The 24,066-nt window shown below is 41.8% G+C and overlaps 1 protein-coding gene across 3 annotated transcripts in view; it reads left to right on the plus strand.

Annotated features, from left to right (window-relative positions):
* Window positions 1-2,066: 2,066 nt before the first annotated feature.
* Window positions 2,067-24,066, plus strand: part of LOC144013453 (solute carrier organic anion transporter family member 5A1-like) — a 34,098-nt gene continuing 12,098 nt past the window's right edge. Inside the window, exons 1-5 of one of the 3 annotated variants that reach the window (XM_077512379.1) lie at window positions 2,069-2,255; window positions 6,334-6,508; window positions 6,572-7,294; window positions 20,979-21,111; window positions 21,204-21,418. In XM_077512379.1, the coding sequence (XP_077368505.1) occupies window positions 6,433-6,508; window positions 6,572-7,294; window positions 20,979-21,111; window positions 21,204-21,418 (1,147 nt within the window). In that variant the 5' untranslated portion in view covers window positions 2,069-2,255; window positions 6,334-6,432. Of the gene's footprint in view, window positions 2,256-6,333; window positions 7,295-20,978; window positions 21,112-21,203; window positions 21,419-24,066 lie in introns of all 3 variants that reach the window. The other 2 variants (XM_077512370.1, XM_077512360.1) reach the window with 2 other exon arrangements.

Here is a 24,066-nt window from a genome sequence, read left to right on the forward strand (position 1 = left end):
CAAGATTGTTTTAGTTAACAAAAAACAAAAAAACGAGAAAAAAACTAAAATTAAAAAAACAATTTGAAAACGAACTGAAACTACATTTTACGTTTACAAAACTAAAACTCACTATACTTATAGTGAAAATGTCTTTTGTTTTAGTCGTCTTTAGTAATTAGTTTAATACATGAGCCTTTGGGGATTATTTTAAATGTGATTTTAAGTCTACTTCAATATTAGCCGGAAAAAAAGACGATTGAAAGTGCGTCACACGATAGTGACGCCATCGAGCAGCAGCCAATAGAAAAGCGTCTTCAGATGACGTCGTTCCGAGGCGACAAATTTGCGTGCCTCACTTTTGGATCCAATGGCTCGGTTCGCCTGCTCTACTATTTAATTGAGCCGAAATTCAACCAAAGGTGAGAAATGTGTTACTTTTTTTCAGTATTTTGCCATAGTGTTTATGAAATATTGCTCACATTAAGAAATAATAATAATAATAATTAAAAAAAAAAAAACGAATGCTGAAACCAACTAAAACGAAGCATTAACAAAAAATAAATAACAGAACCACCCTGAAAACTAATTAAAACGAATTCAATTTAAAAAAAAAAAAAAATTCAAAAGGAATTAAAAACTAAAATGAAACTTCCAAAACTATAAGACTACTGTACTGTAAATAATATACAGCATCTGTTGCCGATTTAACAGAAATGCCTCAAAATGAACTCACACTCATAAAGTTAATGTATTCTTATAATAGCCTCATTAAATTGTTTAATTCATGTTGTTGACTTTTGTTGCTTACTGTAGTTACACGCAAATGTTAAGTTGTCCACAAGAGGTCAGGATTCAGCAAAAAATATTTCTCTTCAAATAGTTGAACTGGCTGCTGCACATATCGTAAACAATAATGTGCACTGGATTAAAAAAAAAAAAAAATGTGAACATTGCTGATTGATATTTTCATTTTTACACATTTACAAACAAACAAACTTTCTTTTATGTAATAACTGTAATGTGATTTTTTTTTTTTTTTTTTGTGGAAAGAATTGCAGTACTTCCAGTTTTTGCTCTGTGACCTTCAAAGAGTGATTCAATATTTATCTTTAGTATCAGATTCTCCAGTCATAAAAATGGAACTATATTTAATATTCAAATAATATTCACATTGTTAGACATTTTGAATAATATTGCAGTACTGCACTTAGCAATATTAAGAATATTATTTTCACTGATTTAAAAAAAATCATTTAAACATGTTTTATATACAACATTCTAAAAATATTCTTGAATATTAAAAAAACAATATTGTAAACATTTAATGTTTTAAAACATTTTTTTTTTAAATATCCTCAATATTCTAATACAAGTTCAAAAACAATTGTAATATTTTAAACATTGTGCATATATTGTTTATTTTTAACAATAATCCAAAACGTTTTCACGTTTGTGAATATTTGCTAACATTTAAAATTCTATGATACGTTTTTGAACATATTTAATATATTTAAATAACAAATATTTGTTAAAATATCAATAAAATGTTTGAATCTGGACATTTTTTGAAGAAAAAAAACGAGCAATGTTTTGAGTATTTTTAAATTATATTTTAATCTTTTAAAACACTTCTAAAATCGATTAAAAAACTATTGTAATATTTTAAATGCCTTTATTGTTTTGTTTTTTTTTTTTAACAATAATCCAAAACGTTTGCATGTTTGTGAATATTTGCAAACATTTAAAATCCACGCTACATTCTTGACCATATTTAATATGTTTAAATAAAAACTATTTGTTAAAATATCAATGAAATGTTTGAATCTGGACATTTCTTGAAGAAAAAAAAACGAGCAATGTTTTGAGTATTTTAAATTATATTTTATTTTGTTTTAAAACATACTTCTAAAACATGTTTAAAAAAAAGTATCAATTTAAACATTTCAAGCAGTTCTTTGATTATTTTTTCACAAATATTTGAAACCAAAAAATATTTTCCAAATAGTAAAATATGTCTTTCCTTTTATGTTTGTACGTGTACGTTGTTTTTTGTTCCAGGGGATATGCTTTTACTGTGAATGCGGTCACTTGCTGCCACTTCCGGTGTGTTTCCACCTTTCGATGCGATTTGCTAGCTTCCATCAGCTCCTCCACACAACACAAAAAAAGCTGAGACACCTTTTTTTCTTCTTGTCGTCAGTCGCCGGAGCCCCACGCGAGGAGCTCGACATGGCCTCGTGAGGATTTGTCGTCTGTTCACGTCGAAGCGTCAAGTAAGTGGCGTTCGTTTTTTGTTTGTATTTTTTGGGAAATGTGTCGAAATGAGCATCACTGCGGCGCTTGAACTCGTGCGGCTAACTGCAGGCTAGCTGTGTCATCCTGGGAATACTTTTCACAATAAAACCCTCGACGCAGTGTCGCGTTCGAGGCGGACTCGCCTCGATTATTTGACAGGATAATGATACAAAAAAAAAAGGCATATTAGTGAGCTTTAATCGTGTGACTCGTTGAGAATTTTGCTCGTCGGTCGACTCGCAGCTCGGACAGATGCTTGCGCCTGCTGCTTCTGCTTCCCCCACCACCACCACCACCACCTCTTGTGATTATTTTGGGGATGTTTGAAGCAAACGGCTGAGCGTGAATCTCGTTTCACCATGGCCGATTTGTCGAGTAGACGACTAGCAGTCAACATGATTTTGCAAAAGTACTCAAATGTCAGCGTTTTTTTGCGGTTCATAAGGGGCAACGTTTGAAATGAGATGAATTGTGAACCGAGTTCGTCGACGACCTAGATTCACTTTTTTTTTTTTTTTCAATCGTACAATAAATGTAACGACGACGAAATATGGGGCCAATGTGGTGTTTATAACAGTCAGGTTTTTTTTTTTATGTATTGATATTTTACTTTTACGCTTATTTCCGATTATATTTTTTTTGTCGTGGCGGAAAAAATAAAGAGAATCACTGCGGTGTTTGTCGTCAGTCGAAGCAGCATCCGCAAAATGATGCTCATCATCATCTTTTTTTTTTTTTTTTTTTTTTTTTTTCGCTGCTGTCTTGATTTGGTTCGACAACAAAATGTGCCGGTGATGCAAAGCAAGCGATGATGCGGGCGACCGATGGATGCCCTTGACGGAGGAGGAGGATGAGAGAGGACAAAGGCAGGGTGGAGGGCAGACAAGGCAAGGCAAGATGCTCCACAAGGAGAGGCCAAGGGGTGACTCGACGTGCAAGTTTTTCCAGATCCGGGCTCTCACGAGACCAGTTTTTATCGCTTTGAATTGCGGACACAAAAAAAAACAAAACGTGCGAGTCGAGCGGTGACGGCGAACTCAACGCCGACTCACTTCACAATAAAGCAGCAGTTGGGCATGTAAAACGAGTAAACAATCTTTGACAATGGAGCTTTTGCCACTCCCGTTTGGGGGTGGGGACATCTGGGTACCTTACGATATGTGATACAAGGCTTACGATAACGATACCGCGATTATCGGTGTATTGGTCCGGTAATAAATCCACGATAATCTACGATAAAACTCCTCAAGACATAAAACGATGTTTTTTTTTTCAACAAGATTTTTTATTTTTTTTTGTACCATCACTGAAATACAATATTCAAACTTTTTTTTCATAGTGAGTCATAGTGTATTTTTTTTCCCTGTGAAATCTTTTTTCTTAAACACTATTGTCACATGCAACATGTCAGTCAGTTAGTCAAATGTTTCATTTTATAAACTATGACACCATTTTTTGTTGAACTCTTTGACCGCCAAAAACGTTTAATAACAATTAGTAAAATCACGATGTATGCCACTATAAATGTTAAATGATGTCAACTATGTTTTTTTGTTTGTTTGTTTTGTTTTGTTTTGTTTTATCAATGGGCAGTCCACCGTCTAAGTGTAGCACGCGCTGCCTGGTCAATGAGTTCTGGAATCAAAAACACTCACTATCTATGGCCAGCAGATGGCAGCATTTCTTTTAAATGGGCTCTTTGCATATGAAATTACAATGAAACATGATGATTTTTATTTATTTTTATTATTATTATTAATTCAGTCTCTGGTGTACGAACCTTATTTATTGATTGATTGAATTATGTTTTATTTTATTGTCTGTTCTTATTGCTGGTGGAAATGTAAATTTCCCAGAGGGATCAATAAAGTCAAGTCTAAGTCGAAATCTGATGAAATTGAACGTTCTCAATGATGATGTAAATGATCATATTAAAGTTTTTTTTTTTTTTTGATAACTTGTGGCAGTAAACCAGCTAACATTGGCAAAAGTAAATAAATAAAATGACTTCAATACTACACATAATTAAATCAAATTATTTATGTTCCTCTGAAATTGTGTGCTTCAAAAAGTCGAAACGTAAAATATGTTTTAAAATGTTCAAATCAAAGCTGTACTACACATTTCTCATAGAAACGTATGCAAAACTGCGTCAAAGTGCGCTGATGAGTCTTCTTCTTCGCCTGAAGACTTGCGTCCATTTCCCCGCCATGCTGATGAGGCGCTCCCCCTAGTGGCCCGCCAAGTCTTTGCTCAATAAGTCATGAACAATGGAGCCGTTATTGTGGCTGTATATGAACTACAAATATCGCGATACGATCAGTAATCTATTGGGAGACAAAGTATCGCGATTTATCGCGATATTGATATATCGTCACGCTCCGACTGGGGAGCTGAAGTTCACAGTCAAATGACTTGCGAGCGTCCCTGCTAGCTTAATGCTAACACACAACGGAATCCACCATTGATGGACTACAGCATGGATAACACTAAAAGCAATCTTTTAGGAAGAATAACAACATTTTGCAGCTTCCTGGTTGTGTTTGACTGTTTATACCACCTGCTGTGGTCTTTTTTTTTTTTTTTTTTTACTTTTACATATTTAAAATAATGCTATTACTGTGTTTTTAAAAGTAAAATATACAGTGCTAGTTTTTCCTTATCTTGGGAGGAGCAATATGGCGGCCTGGCGACCTCAAAAGTTTTGGCCTATGAGCTATCCAGTCATATTTATAGATCAGTGTTAAAAACCCATTGTAAAAAAAAATATATATATATATTAATATTATTTTTTGGGGGGGGCTAGAACAGATTAATGGCTTTTGTAATCATTTCAGTGGCGAAAGATGATTTAAGTTACAAGCGTGGTCATGAAATTAATTAAACTTCTATCTCAAGGTACAACTCCATACTATTCATATATGATATTTATTTTTTTAAAGGAATACTTTACTTATTTATCCATTTTTGGCAGTCAAACATGAATATTTTGCCTGTAATAAATTTGATATTTTCATGTCCAATTAGTACCTTTAAAAACACATTTTGCAACTTGCTGTGGACTGAAAATGACATCACAAGGGCTCAGGGAACCAATCACAGCTCAGCTTGTGAATGTCACATGACCAAACCTGGAAAACAGGTGAGCTGTGATTGGTTACCTGAGCCCCTGCGATGTCATTTTCAGTCCACAGCAAGTTGCAAAATGTGTTTTTAAAGGTATTAATTGTACATGAGAAATAATGAAAGTATCAAATTAATTAAATTTAAAACATTTTTACGGCAATATTTTTTTTCCCCTTTTACTGAAATTGAATATCAGCTCCAAATATCGATTATCGGTCTCCTTGACCAGGAATAATCAGTATCGACAATGAAAAAAAAAATATCGGTCTATCTCTAATAAACAATAAAGAAATGGTCCACGATAGCAAATGGGGCCAAGAACAAAAAGGGATGTAACGATATCCAAATATCACGATACGATCTTGTGGGAAGGTTGGCGATATTTAACTCATTCACTGCCTTTGACGGAAAAAGACGTCAAATGATGCAATGCATTTTTGCTGGGCTGGCAGTGAATGTGTTAAAGAGGTCACAATGTAAAAATCATACTAGAAAAAGCACAATATGGTGCTTTTGTACATAACGGCAATGCATATAAACAACCTACAATCTCGAATAACACTTCATTTTGAGGCACATTACAACGACCATCTGACGATGAGCATAGATTTGAAACATAGAAGGGCCAAAACATCCCAAATGAAAATTAAATTGCACTGCAAAACTAGCCACCAGAGGGTGCTAGAACAGCACAAATGGAAATCAACCTGACTTTTTGAACAGATGTCTTGCTTTTAAATATCGTGAACATGGCAATGACGATATTGTTGCAGTTATAAATATCACAATATCACGATATTGCCCTGATGGTTACATCCCTAATAATGAACGGGGCTGCCGTACTATGTCGTCCGATCCAGGTATTAAGCAACAATGCCACCAGGCTAATGAATAATAACGTTCTTCTGTTTTGTTTTGTTTTTTTGCAAGCTGTAGACGCCATGGCCCCGTGAGGCGCGCCCACCCCGCAGCGTCATCAGCCGGACCGGGACCGGACCGGACCGGGGCCGGACGCGGCGCTCGCTCTCCATGGAGGCCGACTTGTCCGAGTTGTCTGCGCCCCTCGGCAAGGAGGACGGCGCTTCCAGCGAGGCGGAGGACCCAGGTACGACCCGTCAAAGTCTCCAGCCCCAAGAGGAGGCCTCACTGTCTGCTTCGGTCACGGCAGAGGAGAGCACCGAGTTCATCCGGCTCGGCCCGCCCCCGCCCAAGGCGGGCAAGTCGGCGTTGAACCGGCCGGCGGGGAACGCCTCGTCGTCCTCGTCCGTGCGGCGCGATCGAACGCCGCCCGGCTTGCTGCCGCGACTGGGCGCGTCGGGTCGCAGGTACCTGGACGCGGTCCTGCAGGACTCTCGCTGCTTCCTGTTCTGCATGTGCTACCTGACCTTCATCCAGTCGCTGATGGTGTCGGGCTACCTGAGCAGCGTGATCACCACCATCGAGAAGCGCTACAGCCTGCGCAGCTCCGAGTCGGGCCTGCTGGTCAGCTGCTTCGACATCGGCAGCCTCCTGGTGGTGGTCTTCATCAGCTACTTCGGGGGGCGGGGCCAGCGGCCGCGCTGGCTGGCGGTGGGCGGCGTCCTCATCGCGGCGGGCGCCGGCCTCTTCTCGCTGCCGCACTTCATCTCGCCCGCCTACCAGATCCAGGAGGTCAACGCGTCGGCGGCCAACGAGGGCCTGTGCCTGAGCGCCAACGCCAGCCGGCGCGAGCGTTTGCCGGCCGGGGCGGCGCCCTGCCCGCGGGACCAGGAGGGCAACGAGCACAACCTGTACGTGGCGCTCTTCATCGTGGCGCAGATCCTGGTGGGCATGGGCTCCACGCCCATCTACACGCTGGGGCCCACCTACCTGGATGACAACGTCAAGAAGGAGAACGCCTCGCTCTACCTGGGTAAGCGCTCGTATCTATTCTGATTTCCTCAGTCGATTCACAAGGGTTCGGTTCGACTCAAGTTTAAGTTTTTGTTTTTTATTCAATCCGAAATTGACTCATTCTAGAACATCAGTTCTTCTTAAACGGACATCAACATGACAAATCAACTTTTTGGAACTCATTTAGCTGTTTTAAAATGCTAATTCCTACCCAGAAACATGACGGAAGTGACGTTTTCCTCCATTGGCCCCTCTTTGAGTAATTCTCGGTCATTCTGCTCTCCAAGCACCAGCCACCCCCAAGCTGAGAAAATGTGCGAGTTCTCACTTTATGACATCATAAAGTGCGGACCCATCCCCGCACCGCATCTGCGGACTAAACACACGCCCACTTTCTCTGAGACCCCCATGGAATAGTGACAAAAAAAAGCAACCAATTATCCTTCACATTTGCAATGCCAAAGTGCAATGACAAATTGGATGTCTTAAAATCCCACAAAGGTTCCAGCTGACACTTGTGTCAACTACAGGTAAAACTTTTGCACTGTTGAGCCTAACTGAACGAATAGTATAGTGGTTAGTGTGCTCAGCCAGTCCCCGGTTCGAGACCAGCTCAGGTTTTTTTGTTTTTTTTCCCACCTCCTTCTTCTTTACTCTCCCTTCTTCCCTCTCATCCTCCACACGATTTCTTGCGGCAAGGAGCCATTTTGTTTCAAATGTTTATTGAAGAGTTGATGGCTTACATTCAGAGGAGTGCTCAAAATCAGACTGCAGCCAGCTCGCCGGGGGCGTGGCAATCACACGGGGAGAGGCGGGGTTTTACTATCCAGGCGTCTTACGTCCACGTTAGAAAACTAACCAACAAAACACCTAATATTTCATAAAAAAAATGACATCGCCATGGTGTCAAAGGTAAAATGTAATCATTATATGCCTACAGTTAACTTTTGGAAGGGCTTAAAATACCGCCGGGTAATCTCTTGAGGACAATGGACATGATAAAAACTCCACAAACATTAAATTCCAAATTAAATTTTGCGGGCGCAGTAGCTGGTTAAATGATTTAGTTTATCAATGAAAGTAACATGTTCTAATCACTTCATCAGCAAGGATGAGATGAAAATATGTGGACGGTTAGCTACCCAGAGCTATCGTTAGCCATTGGCTAAAAACATCACTTGAGAACATTCACTTAGTGCAGACATCGTGGTTTCTGCTCATTTTGGAAGGATTCAAATGGTCGTGTGTGCTCAGTTAGTTCTGTTGGCATTTATAGTAAATAGTAAGTCAACAAACGTGTGGACGGTTAGCTATTTGAAGCTATCGCTAGCCTTTGGCTAAAAACAACAATGGAGAACATTAGCTAGCGCAGACATAGTGGTTTCTGCTCATTTTGGAGGCATTCAACTGGTCGTGTGTGTGGTCTTCCACAAAGTTTGATCCAAGGTCAATTACCGTAATTTCCGGACTATAAGCCGCGACTTTTGTCACACGCTTCCAATCAACTCTGCGGCTTATACGATGATGCGGCTAATGTAGGAAAGAAAATTTAAGGTATAATATTAAACCTTTGAAAACTCTTTTTCTGTGTACCGTCTTTCCTTGTAAATATCTCCTGTTTTAATGTGGGCACATGCGGCTTATAGTCAGGTGCGGCTTACGTATGTACAAAATGCCTTTTCCTTTAGAAATGTACCGGGTGCGGCTTATAATCGGGTGTGCTCTATAGTCCGGAAATTACCGTACTTGTATTAATTGTGCGTAATCTGTGTGGGAGAGACTTCATTGAGCGGCGCTTGACTTACTTTGCTGTGAAATGTTCCTTCCTCAGCGAACATCATTCGAGTTCCAAGGCCCCCAGTGTCATGACTGGGTCATGCCAGGGTTATGTTTGGGTCATGCAAGGGTTAAGTTTGGGTCATGCCAGGGTTATGTTTGGGTCATGCAAGGGTTATGTTTGGGTCATGCAAGGGTTAAGTATGGGTCATGCCAGGGTTAAGTTTGAGTCATGCAAGGGTTATGTTTGGGTCATGCAAGGGTTATGTTTGGTCATGCAAGGGTTATGTTTGGGTCATGCCAGGGTTAAGTTTGAGTCATGCAAGGGTTATGTTTGGGTCATGCAAGGGTTATGTTTGGGTCATGCCAGGGTTAAGTTTGGGTCATGCAAGGGTTATGTTTGGGTCATGCAAGGGTTAAGTTTGGGTCATGCCAGGGTTAAGTTTGAGTCATGCAAGGGTTATGTTTGGGTCATGCAAGGGTTATGTTTGGGTCATGGAAGGGTTATGTTTGGGTCATGGAAGGGTTATGTTTGGGTCATGCCAGGGTTATGTTTGGGTCATGCAAGGGTTAAGTTTGGGTCATGCCAGGGTTAAGTTTGAGTCATGCAAGGGTTATGTTTGGGTCATGCAAGGGTTATGTTTGGGTCATGCAAGGGTTATGTTTGGGTCATGCAAGGGTTAAGTTTGGGTCATGCCAGGGTTAAGTTTGAGTCATGCAAGGGTTATGTTTGGGTCATGCAAGGGTTATGTTTGGGTCATGGAAGGGTTATGTTTGGGTCATGGAAGGGTTATGTTTGGGTCATGCCAGGGTTATGTTTGGGTCATGCAAGGGTTATGTTTGGGTCATGCAAGGGTTATGTTTGGGTCATGCAAGGGTTAAGTTTGGGTCATGCCAGGGTTAAGTTTGAGTCATGCAAGGGTTATGTTTGGGTCATGCAAGGATTATGTTTGGGTCATGACCATGAGGTCAAGTGTCTGTTTTGAACTGATGTAACCGGCATCTAGTTTCAACTGGTCTTAAGCTATGTGATGTCAGGAGTCTTTAATCTCTTTATCTGGTCAACAGCCAATCAGATAATTCCATGTCAGTCCTGTTACCCACATGTCTAGCCACAGCCAATCTGATCGATTCACTGTCATCACAATCATCAGTATGAAATTAGAGAGTAATTTAGAATGAAATGGCGAGAGAAAAGAAGCTACTGTATTGGTGCGTCTGTTGCTTTTGTGTGCAAACGGCTCTGAAATGTGGGGTTCCCCAGGGGTCAATCCCGCCCGGTCCCCTTTTGTTCAAACTGAACACGCTCGCATTTGACCAGCCATTACAATACGCTACCACGCTGCTACGCAGACGGCATTCAAATGCGTCCCGACGGCAGGTGATGGATGGCAGTCGGATTCACACCTCCGCCTTTCGCTGTTCATCTTCAGCGGATAGACTCACTCGTTGGTTCCCCCCCCAAAAAATCATCTTGTCTTCTAATTGAGACTTTTGGTTTCCTTTTTAAAGACAAAAGGGTTTCGTTTACATTTTTGTTGGTGAAATTAACACCAACACCGAGCAGCACCAAATGACCAATCCAAAAACTGCAGAGCCATTTTTTAGCCAATCAGAAGCCAGACGAACAGCAACATTGGCACTTTTCACACTGTAAAGCGTTTTAACGAAAATGGTAAGAGCGACTCGAGTTGATGTTCAGTTACAGAAGAGGCTCGTTTGACTTTTTACAATCTCGGAGTCCACTCCATTTTCAGGTCGACCTTAACTCTTTGACTGCCAAAAACGTTTAATAACGTTTAGTAAAATCCTGATGTATGCCGCCATAAACATTAAGTGACGTCAACTACTTTTATTGATTTAGTTTTTTAAAATATATCAGTGGTCAGTGCAACGTCCAAGTGCAGCGCAGCCGGGTCAATGAGTTGTGAACTCAAAAACACCCACTTACTATGGCCAGTAGATGGCAGCATTGTATCTCTTTTCAATGGGCTGCCGGTTTATAGAATTACTCAACTCAAGTTTATTTAACCTCGCTGTGGTTGCTGATCGGGCCCTAACTAGAGCTGCGAATTACAATGAACCATGACGCAATCTGATGAAATCGAACGTTTTCAAGGCTGTCGTGAATGATCACAGCCTTTGTCACATTAAACCTAATTTGACGGAGCGTCACTAAACAAAAAATATTAGTATGAAAGTCACTGTTGTGGAGAAAATGTATCTTTTCTTTTCAATTTTCGCTCAATGTCACTCAAATTACCTATTTTGAAAAGGTGATTACTAAAGAACGGAATAAGGTAGAAACATACTTTTTTTTTCTCTAATGAAAGAATGCAATGCGGTCTTTCATGTGGTACCCATGTTGTATATGTAGCAAAACAACTCAATATTCTGTTTGCTTCGAGAAATGAGTTAAAATGCTTGAAATCCGCTGGCATTGGGGCTGTTCTTTTTTTTTTATGTGTGGCAGCAAAAGAGTTAAACGAACCAAAGCCTGACCTGGCATTTCCCCCAGAAATCTTGCTTAAGCCTGGTGGGGTCAAGGATGGACTCACTGGACTGGCAAAAAATTAAAAAAAATACTCCTTAACGGATGTGAGGTGGGCGATGAAGTGCGGCCGACGAACGACGGCGGACCGGAGACGATTAGCCTATAAAGCACTTTGGGGGAACGCTGCTAAGGCTTAGAAGCGTTTAGCTTAGCTTAGCAGCTAAGCTAACCCACAATGACAACATGACAAACGGGCCTTACAGTCGGACTGCGGCATGAAGAATGACATCGTCTTGCAAATTGCTCGGATTTCAAACTGAAAGACTATTTCAGACAATCAGGAGAAAGACATTCGTGGAAAAGACGAGTTTCAACAAAAATTGGGCTCGAGTTGTGGTTCAGTTACAAGAATTGGTCCCTGAATGCAACGGCAATCGAACGGCATTCCTGCATCCTGCGATACAATGTCGACATTGTCCAACTAAACTTTCTCAGGTGACCAAGTGCAAGAAGACAACATCGATTGTTTGTTTGTTTACTCGCCGCCGTCACGTTCATTCACTTCGCTTCATTCTTACAAAACTTGACACGCTACAAGTCACAATCTTACAAATCTGGGTTGAACTGATTCACTATTGGGAATTTTGACCCTCTTTTTGCCCTCCAATTCATACGGAAAAAGAAATCTGAAATAATATTTGATAGTGTATAACTGATGGAACGGTGGACGACTTGTTAGCATGTCCGCCTCCCAGTTCTGAGGACTCGGGTTCGAGTCCAGGCTTCGGCCTTCCTGGGTGCAGTTTGCATGTTTTCCCCATGCCCGTGTTTGTGGGTTTTCTCCGGGTACTCCAGTAGGGTTTTTCCTGGCTCAAATGTAGGCCGAGGTGGTATCAGCCTGACTACAGGGTGTTCCAAAATGGTTGACCCCATTTCGTAGGCCAATAATTTTGACATTTTTCGTAGGAATGACCTTGAATTTTCACAGCTTGTGTAGAAACGTTTCAGGTTTTTGTGCGGAACGTTTGGCATTTCTATCTTTTCAGGTTAAGAAATGCCGTTCACTTGAAAAGAAAAGGCATTTTGCGTGTTAGAGTACGCTCGGACTTGGTCGCAAATTTTGCAAAGAAGGCACCGAAGACAAAACAAATTAGGACTTGGCACCAAAAATGTCCAATTTTTTAAACCGACTCGACGTGTGCAGAGTCACAGGCGGCGCTCATATTCAACATTTATGAAAATCTGTCATAGAACCAACAAATATTTGTACTTTTCTTTGTAAATTGAATCCGTTCCAAGTCTACAAAAACTTTTTCCATTTTTAAAAATTTTTTTTTTACTACTGTATTTTACACCATAAACTGCACTGTATACTGTTTACCATAAATAGAAAAGGGTAGAAATAGACACTGTTTTATTTTAATAGAAGAGATCTTATCTAAAATGATGAAAAAAAACAAAATGAACTTGCTTTCTTTGGACCCATGATTAGGGGCTAATACACGATGCAAAACTAACAAAAAATATGTGGGTAAATAACAACGAACAGGTCTGCTCCGGACGAACTTTGAACACGAATGTGCTACGGAGGAAGCATCCTGGGCATTCCAGTTAGTGAGTCGCGTTCAGGTACGCTCGGCTTTTTTCAGTTTGGTCGAGAGCCGATTCTTTGGACGGGTTCTGAGGCATAAAATTCTCAAATTTTCTGGTTAAAAACCGATTTGGTTGAGAACAGAAGCGTTGGAAAACGCTATTAGGGCTGGGAATCTTTGACTGTCGATTATGATTTTTGGGTCTACGATTCGATTCAGAATCGATTTTCGATTCTTGCTTCAAACGATTCAATTTTCGATTCAAAATGATTTGATTGACAAATGATTTCTGCTTCAATTTACAGATATGCACAACATTGTCATGATCGACTCCAGTCTGCTTTGCAAGACAAAATGACAAATAGAGACATTAAAGTGTCTTTTTTTTTTTTTTTTTTTTTTTTTTTTTTTTTTTTTTTTTTTTTTACGACGTTTATTAATTTTGTATTGTAAGTGCCTTTTTCCACAAAAACAGCATGTGGGCTACAACTGCCTTTTCCCCTTCTTCTTCATTTCTAATTTAAATAAAATCGATTTTTGGATGTTAAATATCGATTCAATTCGATTAATAAATGAGAATCTCGATTCTTTTATGAATTGATTTTTTTTGGCACACCCCTAGTAATTATGTTTAACATTAAAAAAAAAAAACATTTAAAATGTTGGCGATATTTTCTCTTTTACTGAAAATTAATATTCAATTCACGTCTATTGATTAGACTCAGGTCCATATAACAAACACACGTAACATATGAAAAAGAAAAGAAAAAAATATTAATAATAATAATAATAATAATAATAATAATAATAATAACAATAATAATATAAAATAAATAATTTACACCTCAACAAATGAGACAATGGTACCAATATGACCAAAAATCCATATCGTACAGCACTGAACTTAGAATTTGTCAGCAACTTTATGATGCCATTCTGTGACCCATTTAGCCTACACATAAATGTATACATCAAGTGCCTCATTAAACTCAAATGAGTTAATTTTGGCTGTACAGAACAACTCACTAGCACTTCACCACCTGGGCTTATTTAAAAGAATCCTAAAAGCATCATCAGAAACCTGAATATCTTCTTGCAATATCGGTTATCGGTCTCCTTGGCTCCTAATAATCGGTATCTGTATCGGCCTTGAAAAAAACATCGGTCTATCACTCGAAAATATTTTTGTTGACGAAATGAAGACTGTTTTGGCGGTGGGATGGCGAGCCGTGCGAACGGGAACGCCGACTATCGCCACAAGCAACTTCAGGATGGTCGAGTAACTGAACATCGAGCACATTTTGCTGAAAAACATTCCGCAGGGTGCATGTATTCCTCCCGCGCTACTTGGCCTATTATGTTGTTATGCGGTCAGTGGGACATCCGCCGAGAAAGACAAACCGCCAATCGGTTCATTCATCGGCGCACTCGCACGCGCTTTTTAGGACGCCGATCGATGCGGGGCCCGAGAAAAGCGAGCGGGGAATTTCCTGGCCGCGGTCCAGGTTCAGCAGTTCCTTCGGCGATTTGAGAGGATTTGTCCCGCCATCCCTCCCTCGGCGAAAACGATTCGCCGGGTTCAATCGCGGCCATGCGTTGCGTGAGAAACGTGCGCGCGAAAGAGCTTAAGAGGACTCGCGTTTCGACGCAACACGCCGGCATCGCGCTGGAAAGCGTTAAGGAGACCGGCGCTGTGTCAGCGTGTTGCCGTGGCAACGCGCGACATTCCATTGTGTCTGGTACCCCCCCTCCTCCGTGTCCGTCCGCTCGGCCGACCGTCTCCGGTCGCACGCTGGCAACGTTGAGCTTTCGTTGGCACGATGACGGCTCGCCGATACTTCGCTTTCGGCCTTGGGTGTCACTCAGAAATTGGAAATACGATCAATACGCACACTAAAGACAGACGCCGTCAAGCAATCGATCGATCGCTCAAGGAAGGAAACAAAGGAAGAATAAAGGGAAAGAGAGAAAGAAAGACGGAAGAAGACGAGGAAGGAATGAGAAGAAAAGGAAAGAGAGAGAGAAGGAAACAAGAAAGCAGAAAGAAAGAGAAGGAAATGAAAGAAAGATGAAAAGGAGAGAAAGAAGAAAATGAGGAAAGAAGAAAAAGAAAACAAGGAAAGAAAGAGAAGAAAAAGAAGAAATCGGAAAGAAAGAATGATAAAATAAAGATAAAAAGGAGAGAAAGATAAAAACAAAGAAGAGGAGAGAGAGAGGGAAAGAAGAAAATGAAAGATAAAAAGGGAGAGAAACTGAAAAAGAAAAGAAAGAAGAAAACAAGGAAAGAGAGAAGAAAAGGAGAGAGAGAGAAGGAAAGAAAGAAAGAAGAAAACAGAAAACGACGAAAGAGAGAGAATCAGAAACAAGAAAAGTGAGAAGAAAATGAGGAAAGAGAAAGAAGGAAGGAAACAAGGAAGGAAAGAAGAGAACAAGAACAAAATAGGAAAGAAAAATGAGAAGAATGAAAAGAACACGAAATGTGGACGAAAGAAAAGACAAAAGAGAAGAAACGTGGGAGGTTGTGAATCGGCAGTAAAAGAGTCCAAAATCCTCCAGATGCAGTCAGGCGGCAACGCAGGCTAATCGGCAATTTGCGCTCTTGAGAGACTGACCAACCGAGAGAGAGAGACCGACCGAGAGAGACCGACCAAGAGAGACCGAGAGACCGACCAACCGAGAGAGACCGACCGAGAGAGACCGACCAATAGAGACCGACCGACCAACCGAGAGAGACCGAGAGACCGACCAACCGAGAGAGACCGAGAGAGACCGACCGAGAGAGACCGAGAGACCGACCAACCGAGAGACCGACCGACCGATAGAGACCGAGAGACCGACCAACCAAGAGAGATCGAGAGAGACCGGCCGAGAGAGACCGAGAGAGACCGACCGACCAACGAGAAAGACCGACCGAGAGAGACCAATAGAGACCGTCCAAGAGAGAGAGAGAGATAGACTGAGAGACCGACCGACCAACCGAGAGAGTCCGAGAGAGACCGACCGACCGACCGAGAGAGACCGACCGACCGACCGAGAGAGAGAGAGAGACCGACCGACCGAGAGAGAGAGAGACCGACCGACCGAGAGAGACCGAGAGACCGACCGACCAACCGAGAGACCGACCGACCGAGAGAGACCGAGAGACCGACCAACCAAGAGAGATCGAGAGAGACCGACCGAGAGAGACCGACCGAGAGAGACCGACCGACCAACCGAGAGAGACCGAGAGACCGACCAACGAGAGAGACCGACCGAGAGAGACCAATAGAGACCGTCCAAGAGAGAGAGAGAGAGAGACTGAGAGACCGACCGACCATCCGAGAGAGGCCGAGAGAGACCGACCGACCGACCGAGAGAGAGAGAGAGAGAGAGAGAGACCGACCAACCGAGAGAGACCGACCCCCCGAGAGAGACCGAGAGAGACCGACCGACCGACCGAGAGAGACCGAGAGACCGACCAACCGAGCTGAGACCGAGAGAGACCGACCGAGAGAGACCGACAGACCAACCGAGAGAGACCAACCGACCCGACCGACCGAGAGAGACCGACCCCCCGAGAGAGACCAACCGGGAGACCGACCGACCGAGAGACCGACCGACCCGACCGAGAGAGACCGACTGAGAGAGGCCGAGAGAGACCGACCGACCGACCGAGAGAGACCGAGAGACCGACCAACCGAGCTGAGACCGAGAGAGACCGACCGAGAGACCGACCGAGAGAGACCGACAGACCAACCGAGAGAGACCGACCGACCCGACCGACCGAGAGAGACCGACCCCCCGAGAGAGACCAACCGGGAGACCGACCGACCGAGAGACCGACCGACCCGACCGAGAGAGACCGAGAGAGACCGACCGACCGACCGAGAGAGACCGAGAGACCGACCAACCGAGCTGAGACCGAGAGAGACCGATTGAGAGAGACCGACCGAGAGAGACCGACCGACCAACCGAGAGAGACCGACTGAGAAAGACCGAGAGAGACCGACCGAGAGAGACCGACCGACCAACCGAGAGAGACCGAGAGAGACCGACCGACCGAGAGACCGACCGAAAGACCAACCGACCCGACCGAGAGAGACCGACCGACCGAGAGAGACCGACCGACCGACCGACCGAGAGAGACCGAGAGAGCGTGCATGACCCGAACTGACCACGGATCAATGACGATCCGTTGCACATCAACTCCACAGGCAATCGAGAGAACCCCTTTCAACTCTGTCGCTAACCAAAACAGCAGCAGCGCCTCGTAAAGGATGACGTCCCAAAACACCCGGCAAGTGTAAACCGAAATGGAGTGAGTTTGCATCTGGACGTACTCGATCTCACGTAACTCCTCAAGCAGACTGACGGAGCACATAAGGGGCCCTCTGTGTTTTTCCCTGTGGTCACATGAAAAGATTTTGGCCAATTAGAGGGAATTAACAGCGTAGACTTTTACAAGCTCGACCGGCCTGGAAAGGCGTCATCATCGGCTCGGGTGGTGTGACAGGACAAGTCCGGCTCTTGGAGTGGCAACGTTAACCTTTTACCTTCACACAAAGCAGGTGCTCAGAGTTCCTCTCAGGAGACGCAACCGCTTCAACCGACTCACCCACTTTTCCATTCGGGCTCTCGATGACGACTTGTTGTGTCGCTGTTATTCTTCCTTTCTATCTGTCTGCATTCTGACATATGTATCCAGGAAAAACCAGTTCAGGCCATCAGGTCATGATGGGGAGGCGGATCCGTTCGCCCATGTGGGTGGACGGCCTAGACAGTATCAATGCAGATGATGACTATAGATCAGTTCCTCTTCTCTTCCGTAGTATAATATCGTGAGCATTAAGATACAAGAAGCAGTGAAAGTTCCCACCCGGAACTTTGCAGCACTCGGGAAACTGGGAATTGAAGAAGACCAAGACCAGGAGAAGCTCCAGGACCAGATAACCATCAGGTCCAGAGCGCTCAAGGAGTGTGCGGACCAGCTCATTGAGGTTGCCAATAACTATCATCACCACCACCACTGCTACTACAACTGTTAACTCATTCAAAACCAAAAACGTGTAAATACGTTTTTTAAATACTTTGTCCAGGTGCGTTTCTACGGAGACCCTAAGGTAACATGGTAGAAAAAAAAACAAATACTTTGCATTCCCTCACAAAACTCTTTGTATTCTCTGGCAAAGATTGCGTTATCTCGCAAAAAAAAAAAAAAATTGCCGTTCTCTTGCAAAGATCGCGAGAGAACACAAAGATTACGCAATTCTTTGCGAGGGAACGCAAAGTTGCTCCGTAAACACTTCCGGGTCATCTTCCATGTGACCAAAAGCAACGAGGATGGAGCGTGTACTGTAAACAAAGCGGCGGGAAAATACACGCCGCTTGGACAAAGCTTTCCCACCGCTTTGTTCCATCCTCGTCGCTTTTGGTCGCGCGGAAGATGACTCGGAAGTACACCAACTCGGTTAAGAAAAAAAAACAAGATTAATGTGACATTATACTCTAGTTTGTTTGTTTTTTACCTCCCGTCTGTCCCACGTGTTTGTGCATGTTGCACTCGCTAGCTGCAGATTTGAAAGGGGGCGTGTCAACTGTGTGTCACATGACATGTCACAGGAACAGATTAGCGAGTCAAGATTTTACAAAATGACATCATTTTTGTTCACGGACTAAAATGTCCGTAGATTTTCGTCTAGTTTTTATTAAGTGAATATATTTTCGCCTCATCTTCAGTACTCGATGAAAACTCAAACTGATTTCGTCCCAGTTAGAGTTTATCTATGAGGGTTTTAATCCAGTCTAGTCTACTTTTAGTCCGGCGTTGACAAAATTATTTTTTGTTTAGTTTTCGTTGACGAAATTAACACTAGCCAGGGCCATGTTGCAACAAGCTTTTTTTTTGACAGTCTTTTCACCAGGAATGTGATTATTGACAAAATTTAGGTATATTTGAATGCTAATTTCTGCAAAACGGAAGCAGATACAACTTCCAAAAAGGGGTCCGATAATCCGTCGTCCCGCTGGAGAAGAGGGAAAACCCGGGCCGAGTTACGCAACGTGGCATCGTGACCAACAACCGCGCCAGGCGCCCGCCAAATGAGGCATCGTGATGACCACCACGGCGGCGGCGGCGGCGGCGGCTCGACGACACGTGACAAATGACGGCAAAAGTCAACGTGAGGGTGCAATCAGCACTCGCGCTCATATTCAAAAGCGGAGGACAATTTTGAAAAGAAAAGTGTTATGGGAAAAAACGTATTTGACAACTGGTTTTAGGGTATTTTTTGTAGAGAAAGGCCGATAATCGGCCTGGTTGGTTATCAGCAACAATATTGTACATTTTGACGAATATCGTTTTTTTTTTGTTTTTTTTTTGTTTGTTTTTTTTTTTGTTTTTTTTTAAATCGAATATCCAATGTAAGGTAAATCTAAAACCATTTTAATCTCCAGGGAGCTATTTATTTCAATTTTCGGTTCACTTTATAAGAGATGCTCCTGAGCTTGGGAACCTTCTGAACAAAGAAATATCAAAGTTTAAGATTTTTAAATTTTGGGGAAAAAACATTTACTTGTAGAAAACTATCGAGAACGATGTTATTTGTCTGTTCAGGTTTCCATTTAACTGAAGACGTACTGATAACCTTGGGAACGTCCTGAATGTTTTGTTAGAAATTTAAAAGTATGTCAATTGTCTAAGATTAAAAAAAAAAAAAAAAAATGCATTTTGAAAAGTCTGAAAAGTGGTTCACTAAACATGCTTGAAGACATTACAACAGACTCAAGATTGGTATTTGTGAGGGGTGTGAATTGCCGTATCACGATTCGTAGGTCACGATTCGATTAGATACCGATTAATCCCGATATGAATTTACAAGTCGATTGTTGCGATTTTTTTTTTTTACTCAAATTTAGAAAATACCATTTAGTAAACTGTAAGATTTGTATGACAACGTATTATTTATTGATCTGAAACTTCAGCTACTGTATTTTAAAGTTGTAACATTTTTCATGTTTGAACAGTGTTAAAATAAAATATTCAGGCTTCATGTTCCATTAATATAACATTCTTTCATGCTGAAGGTGTGAAATGTAGACGTTTTGTTGAATATTTTTCCATCAAAAAAGGATGTTAAAAAATCGATTCGGCTGCCTATTGAATCGATTCGAGAATTGCGTGCTGTAGTATCGCGATATATTGCCCAATCGATTTTTTTTTTAACACCCCTAGTATTTGTATTTCAAAACAATTTGACGCCAATACCCTCCCCCCCTTTTTTTTTTTTACAGCTTCAAATAACAGTTATCGGCCCCCTTGACTATTAACTCATTCACTCCCAAAGACGTATTTATACGTTTTTTAGGTTTTTGTTTGCTAGAGTTTTTGTATGAAGGCTTTGATGCAGTTTCTGACCTGAAGTGGTCGCTTAAAGCGATGGTAGTAATAAAAAAAAAAAGTTTCATTCATGAAACAGATGAAGCACACTTTTTTTTTTTTTTTTTGTAATAACTACTATCGCTTTAAGCGACCACTTCAGGCCAGAAACTGCATCAAAGCCTTCATACAAAAACTCTAGCAAACAAAAACCTAAAAAACGTATAAATACGTCTTTGGGAGTGAATGAGTTAATAATCGGCATCGGTATCGGCCCTGAAAAAAACAGCCTCTCTCTAACTTTTTTTTGTACCTTTATTATTGAATCGAGAGATCGTTAACACCCAGTGATAATTTTGTCGCCGGAAACTAAAATAGAAGCCGTTCATTTAGCCATTCAACAAAAATGAAAACAACACGGAGGAAAATTCAGGCAATCCAGTCAAGCCACCGCACTGACGCTCTTCCCGTCCGTCCGTCCGTCTAGCCGTCATGTACGTGATGGGCGCTTTGGGCCCGGCGGCGGGTTACCTGCTTGGCGGCGTCCTCATCGGCTTCTACGTGGACCCCAAGACGGCGGTTAACATCGACCAAAGCGATCCCCGTTTCATCGGAAACTGGTGACTCGTATACACAAAGACAACTTCTTTCTTTTTTTTAACCTTCGTTGACGAGCCACCCCGGGATGTAAAATAAACGCTTTGGCGCGCAGGTGGAGCGGATTCCTGCTGTGCGCGGTGGCCATGCTGCTGGTCATCTTCCCCATGTTCACCTTCCCCAAGAAGCTGCCGCCGCGACACAAGAAGAAGAAGAGGAGGAAAAAGTTGAGCGTGGACGAGATGTCCAGCGACGACGACGTCCTCAAGGAGAAGAGCAGCAGCAACAAAGCCGTCACCTCCTCCATGGGCTTCGGAAAGGACATCAAAGGTACGTTCCAGCGCTGCGTTCCACCGCCAACGTTGGTTTTGGAATCTGATGAAAGAATCGTTGAGGTTCAATTGGAATACAAACGACAAACGTTCCGGGATCTCCCAGGAGAAGTTTTCAAAAAGTTCAAGAACAAACAAGTGTTTTCGACACAAAATAAAGTACCGTATTTTCCGCATTATAAGGCGCACCTTCAATGAATGCCATATTTTCAAACCTTTTCCATATATAAGGTGCTACAGTAGAGGCTGGGGTTGCGTTATGCATCCATTAGATGGTGCTGCGCTAAAGGGAACGTCAACAAAACTTTATTAATCGATTACAAAGCAGCTTTCTGACAACTCCATTCACTCCCAAAATGAAGAAACAGCTGTTTTATTATTTTCCCTGATGATTGATTATGATTACAATTTTTAATCTGATTAATCGCACTTTCAAATTTTGATTAATCACGATTAATCAGCTGAATTACTTGCGCGTTCACGTCATATAAAATAAATACAAAATACCCGTAATATTTTGACATGAACGCATTTTATGATCTGAATGTCATTTGCAAACATTGATTAAATGCAGATACGCAATTGCACGCATGCGTGTGTTGCTCGAAACGTAACGGCATCATATCAATTGGGTGCAATTCAGCAATTATTAACTCATTCACTCGCCGCCATTTTCACATTTCGCAATCCCGTTGCCTCCCGGCTGTTTTACTGGATTTTGACTGATTTTGCAAGGCCCACAGAATATTGTGTTCTATTGCTATAAAAGCATGGAAGCTATCAAAAGAAAGATGAAAGTCTTTTCTTTCATCAGGAAAAAAAAGTATGTTTCTGTCTGTTTCCGTTTTGCAGCAATTAGCATTAGAAGGGAGCTAAGTTTCATCAGTTTTCACAAATCGATTCAAAATTGGAAGTAATTTTGCTTTTTTTCGACATGGCCCTGGTTGATCTCCTTTGCTCTGCTGCCACCTGCTGGCCGTTTGTGTCATAACTACCATTTCTGCAACCGTTCTTTGCAGTTGAGAGGCTGCATCAAAGCCTTCTGTATGCTCTAGCATAAAAAAACAAAAAACGTATAAATACGTCTTTGGGACACTTAGAGCATTAAAATAAACGTATTTATACGTTATTGGGAGTAAATGAGTTAATCATGATTAATCAGCTAAATTACTTGCGTATTCGCGAAATATAAAATAAATACAAATACCTTTAATATTTTGACATGAACTCATTTTATTATCTGAATGTCATTTGCAAACATTGATTAAATGCGTGTACGCAATTGCACGCATGCGTGTATTGCTCAAAACTAGTGATAGACCGATATGGTTTTTTCAAGGCCGATACCGATACAGATTATTTGTAGTCAAGTCGGCCGATAACCGATATTTCAAGCCGATATTCATTTGCCGTAAAATGGGGAGGGGGGGGAATTCTTTCAAACTATATATAATTTCTCACTGAGTAACAAATTCATGTGAATGTAGCTCATTTGGGGTTTTTGTTAGGGTTCGTAAAAACGTTTCAAAAAGATTTTCGCGGTGAAAAATTGTGTGAATATGTTCCAAATGTGTTTACGACAAATAAAAACTGACTGCGAACATCTTACAAATCCTGATGAAAACCCCAAATTCGCTACGTTCGCAAGTATCCCCTGCTCAGTGAGCTTTATCGGCCTTCAGATTCAAAAAATGGCCGATGCCGATATTTGTCAAAATGCCAAATATCGGCGCCGATAATCGGCCGGGGCCGATTATCGGTCTATCCCTACGTCAAAACGTAACAGCATCATATCAATTGGGTGCAATTCAGCAATTATTAATTAATTAAACGCAAATTACCTTTGTTTGATCTAAAGTTCAGTTGGGGTGTTTTTTTTGTTTGTTTTTTTAAAGCGAAATTTACCACCGCTTTACCGCTCATTTTGGAACAACAGGCGTAGGAAATGCCGTGCATTGACCTATGAAACAAAAACAGAAGGTGCAGAGAGTTCCCAGGGTCAGCAGCTTCTCTGAAAATGTAAAGTAAATAATAATAATCATCATTTAAATTAATTCCCTGAAGTTAACACTTTTTTTTTTTTTTTTTTTTTAATGGATTAAATGGAGCCATGCTGCAACAAGCTCTTTTTTGCCAGTGTTTTCACCAGATTTATGAATAGTGATGAAACTTGAAGCTAATGGCTGCAAAATGGAAACGGATACAAATTTACATTTTTTTTTTTTTTTTTTTTTTTTTGGTAGGTTCCATGTTTGTACAGCAATAGAAGACAATATTCAGTGGGCCTTGCAAAATCAGGCCAAATCCAGTAAAGCAGCCTGCAGCGAAGGGGGTCGCTTCAGTCAAAATGGCTGCCAGTCAACGAGTTAACAGTGGAATTGAACTTGCTGACTTAACTCTTTGGCTGCCAAACGTTATCCAAAAAACCCCAACGGTGCCAGCCGATTTGGAGCATTTTCACTCATCTTTCAAAGCAAACAGAATATTGTGCGGTATGAGGACATAAATATGGTGGATACCATATGAAAGATTGGATTCCATTCTTTCATGAGGGAAAAAAAAAAGTATGTTTCTAACTTATTCCATTCTTTAGTAATCACCATTTGAAATGAGGTCATTTGAGTGACATAAGCGAAAATACAAAGA

Source organism: Festucalex cinctus, chromosome 1, assembly GCF_051991245.1.
Source record: "Festucalex cinctus isolate MCC-2025b chromosome 1, RoL_Fcin_1.0, whole genome shotgun sequence".
Lineage (NCBI taxonomy): Eukaryota > Metazoa > Chordata > Actinopteri > Syngnathiformes > Syngnathidae > Festucalex > Festucalex cinctus.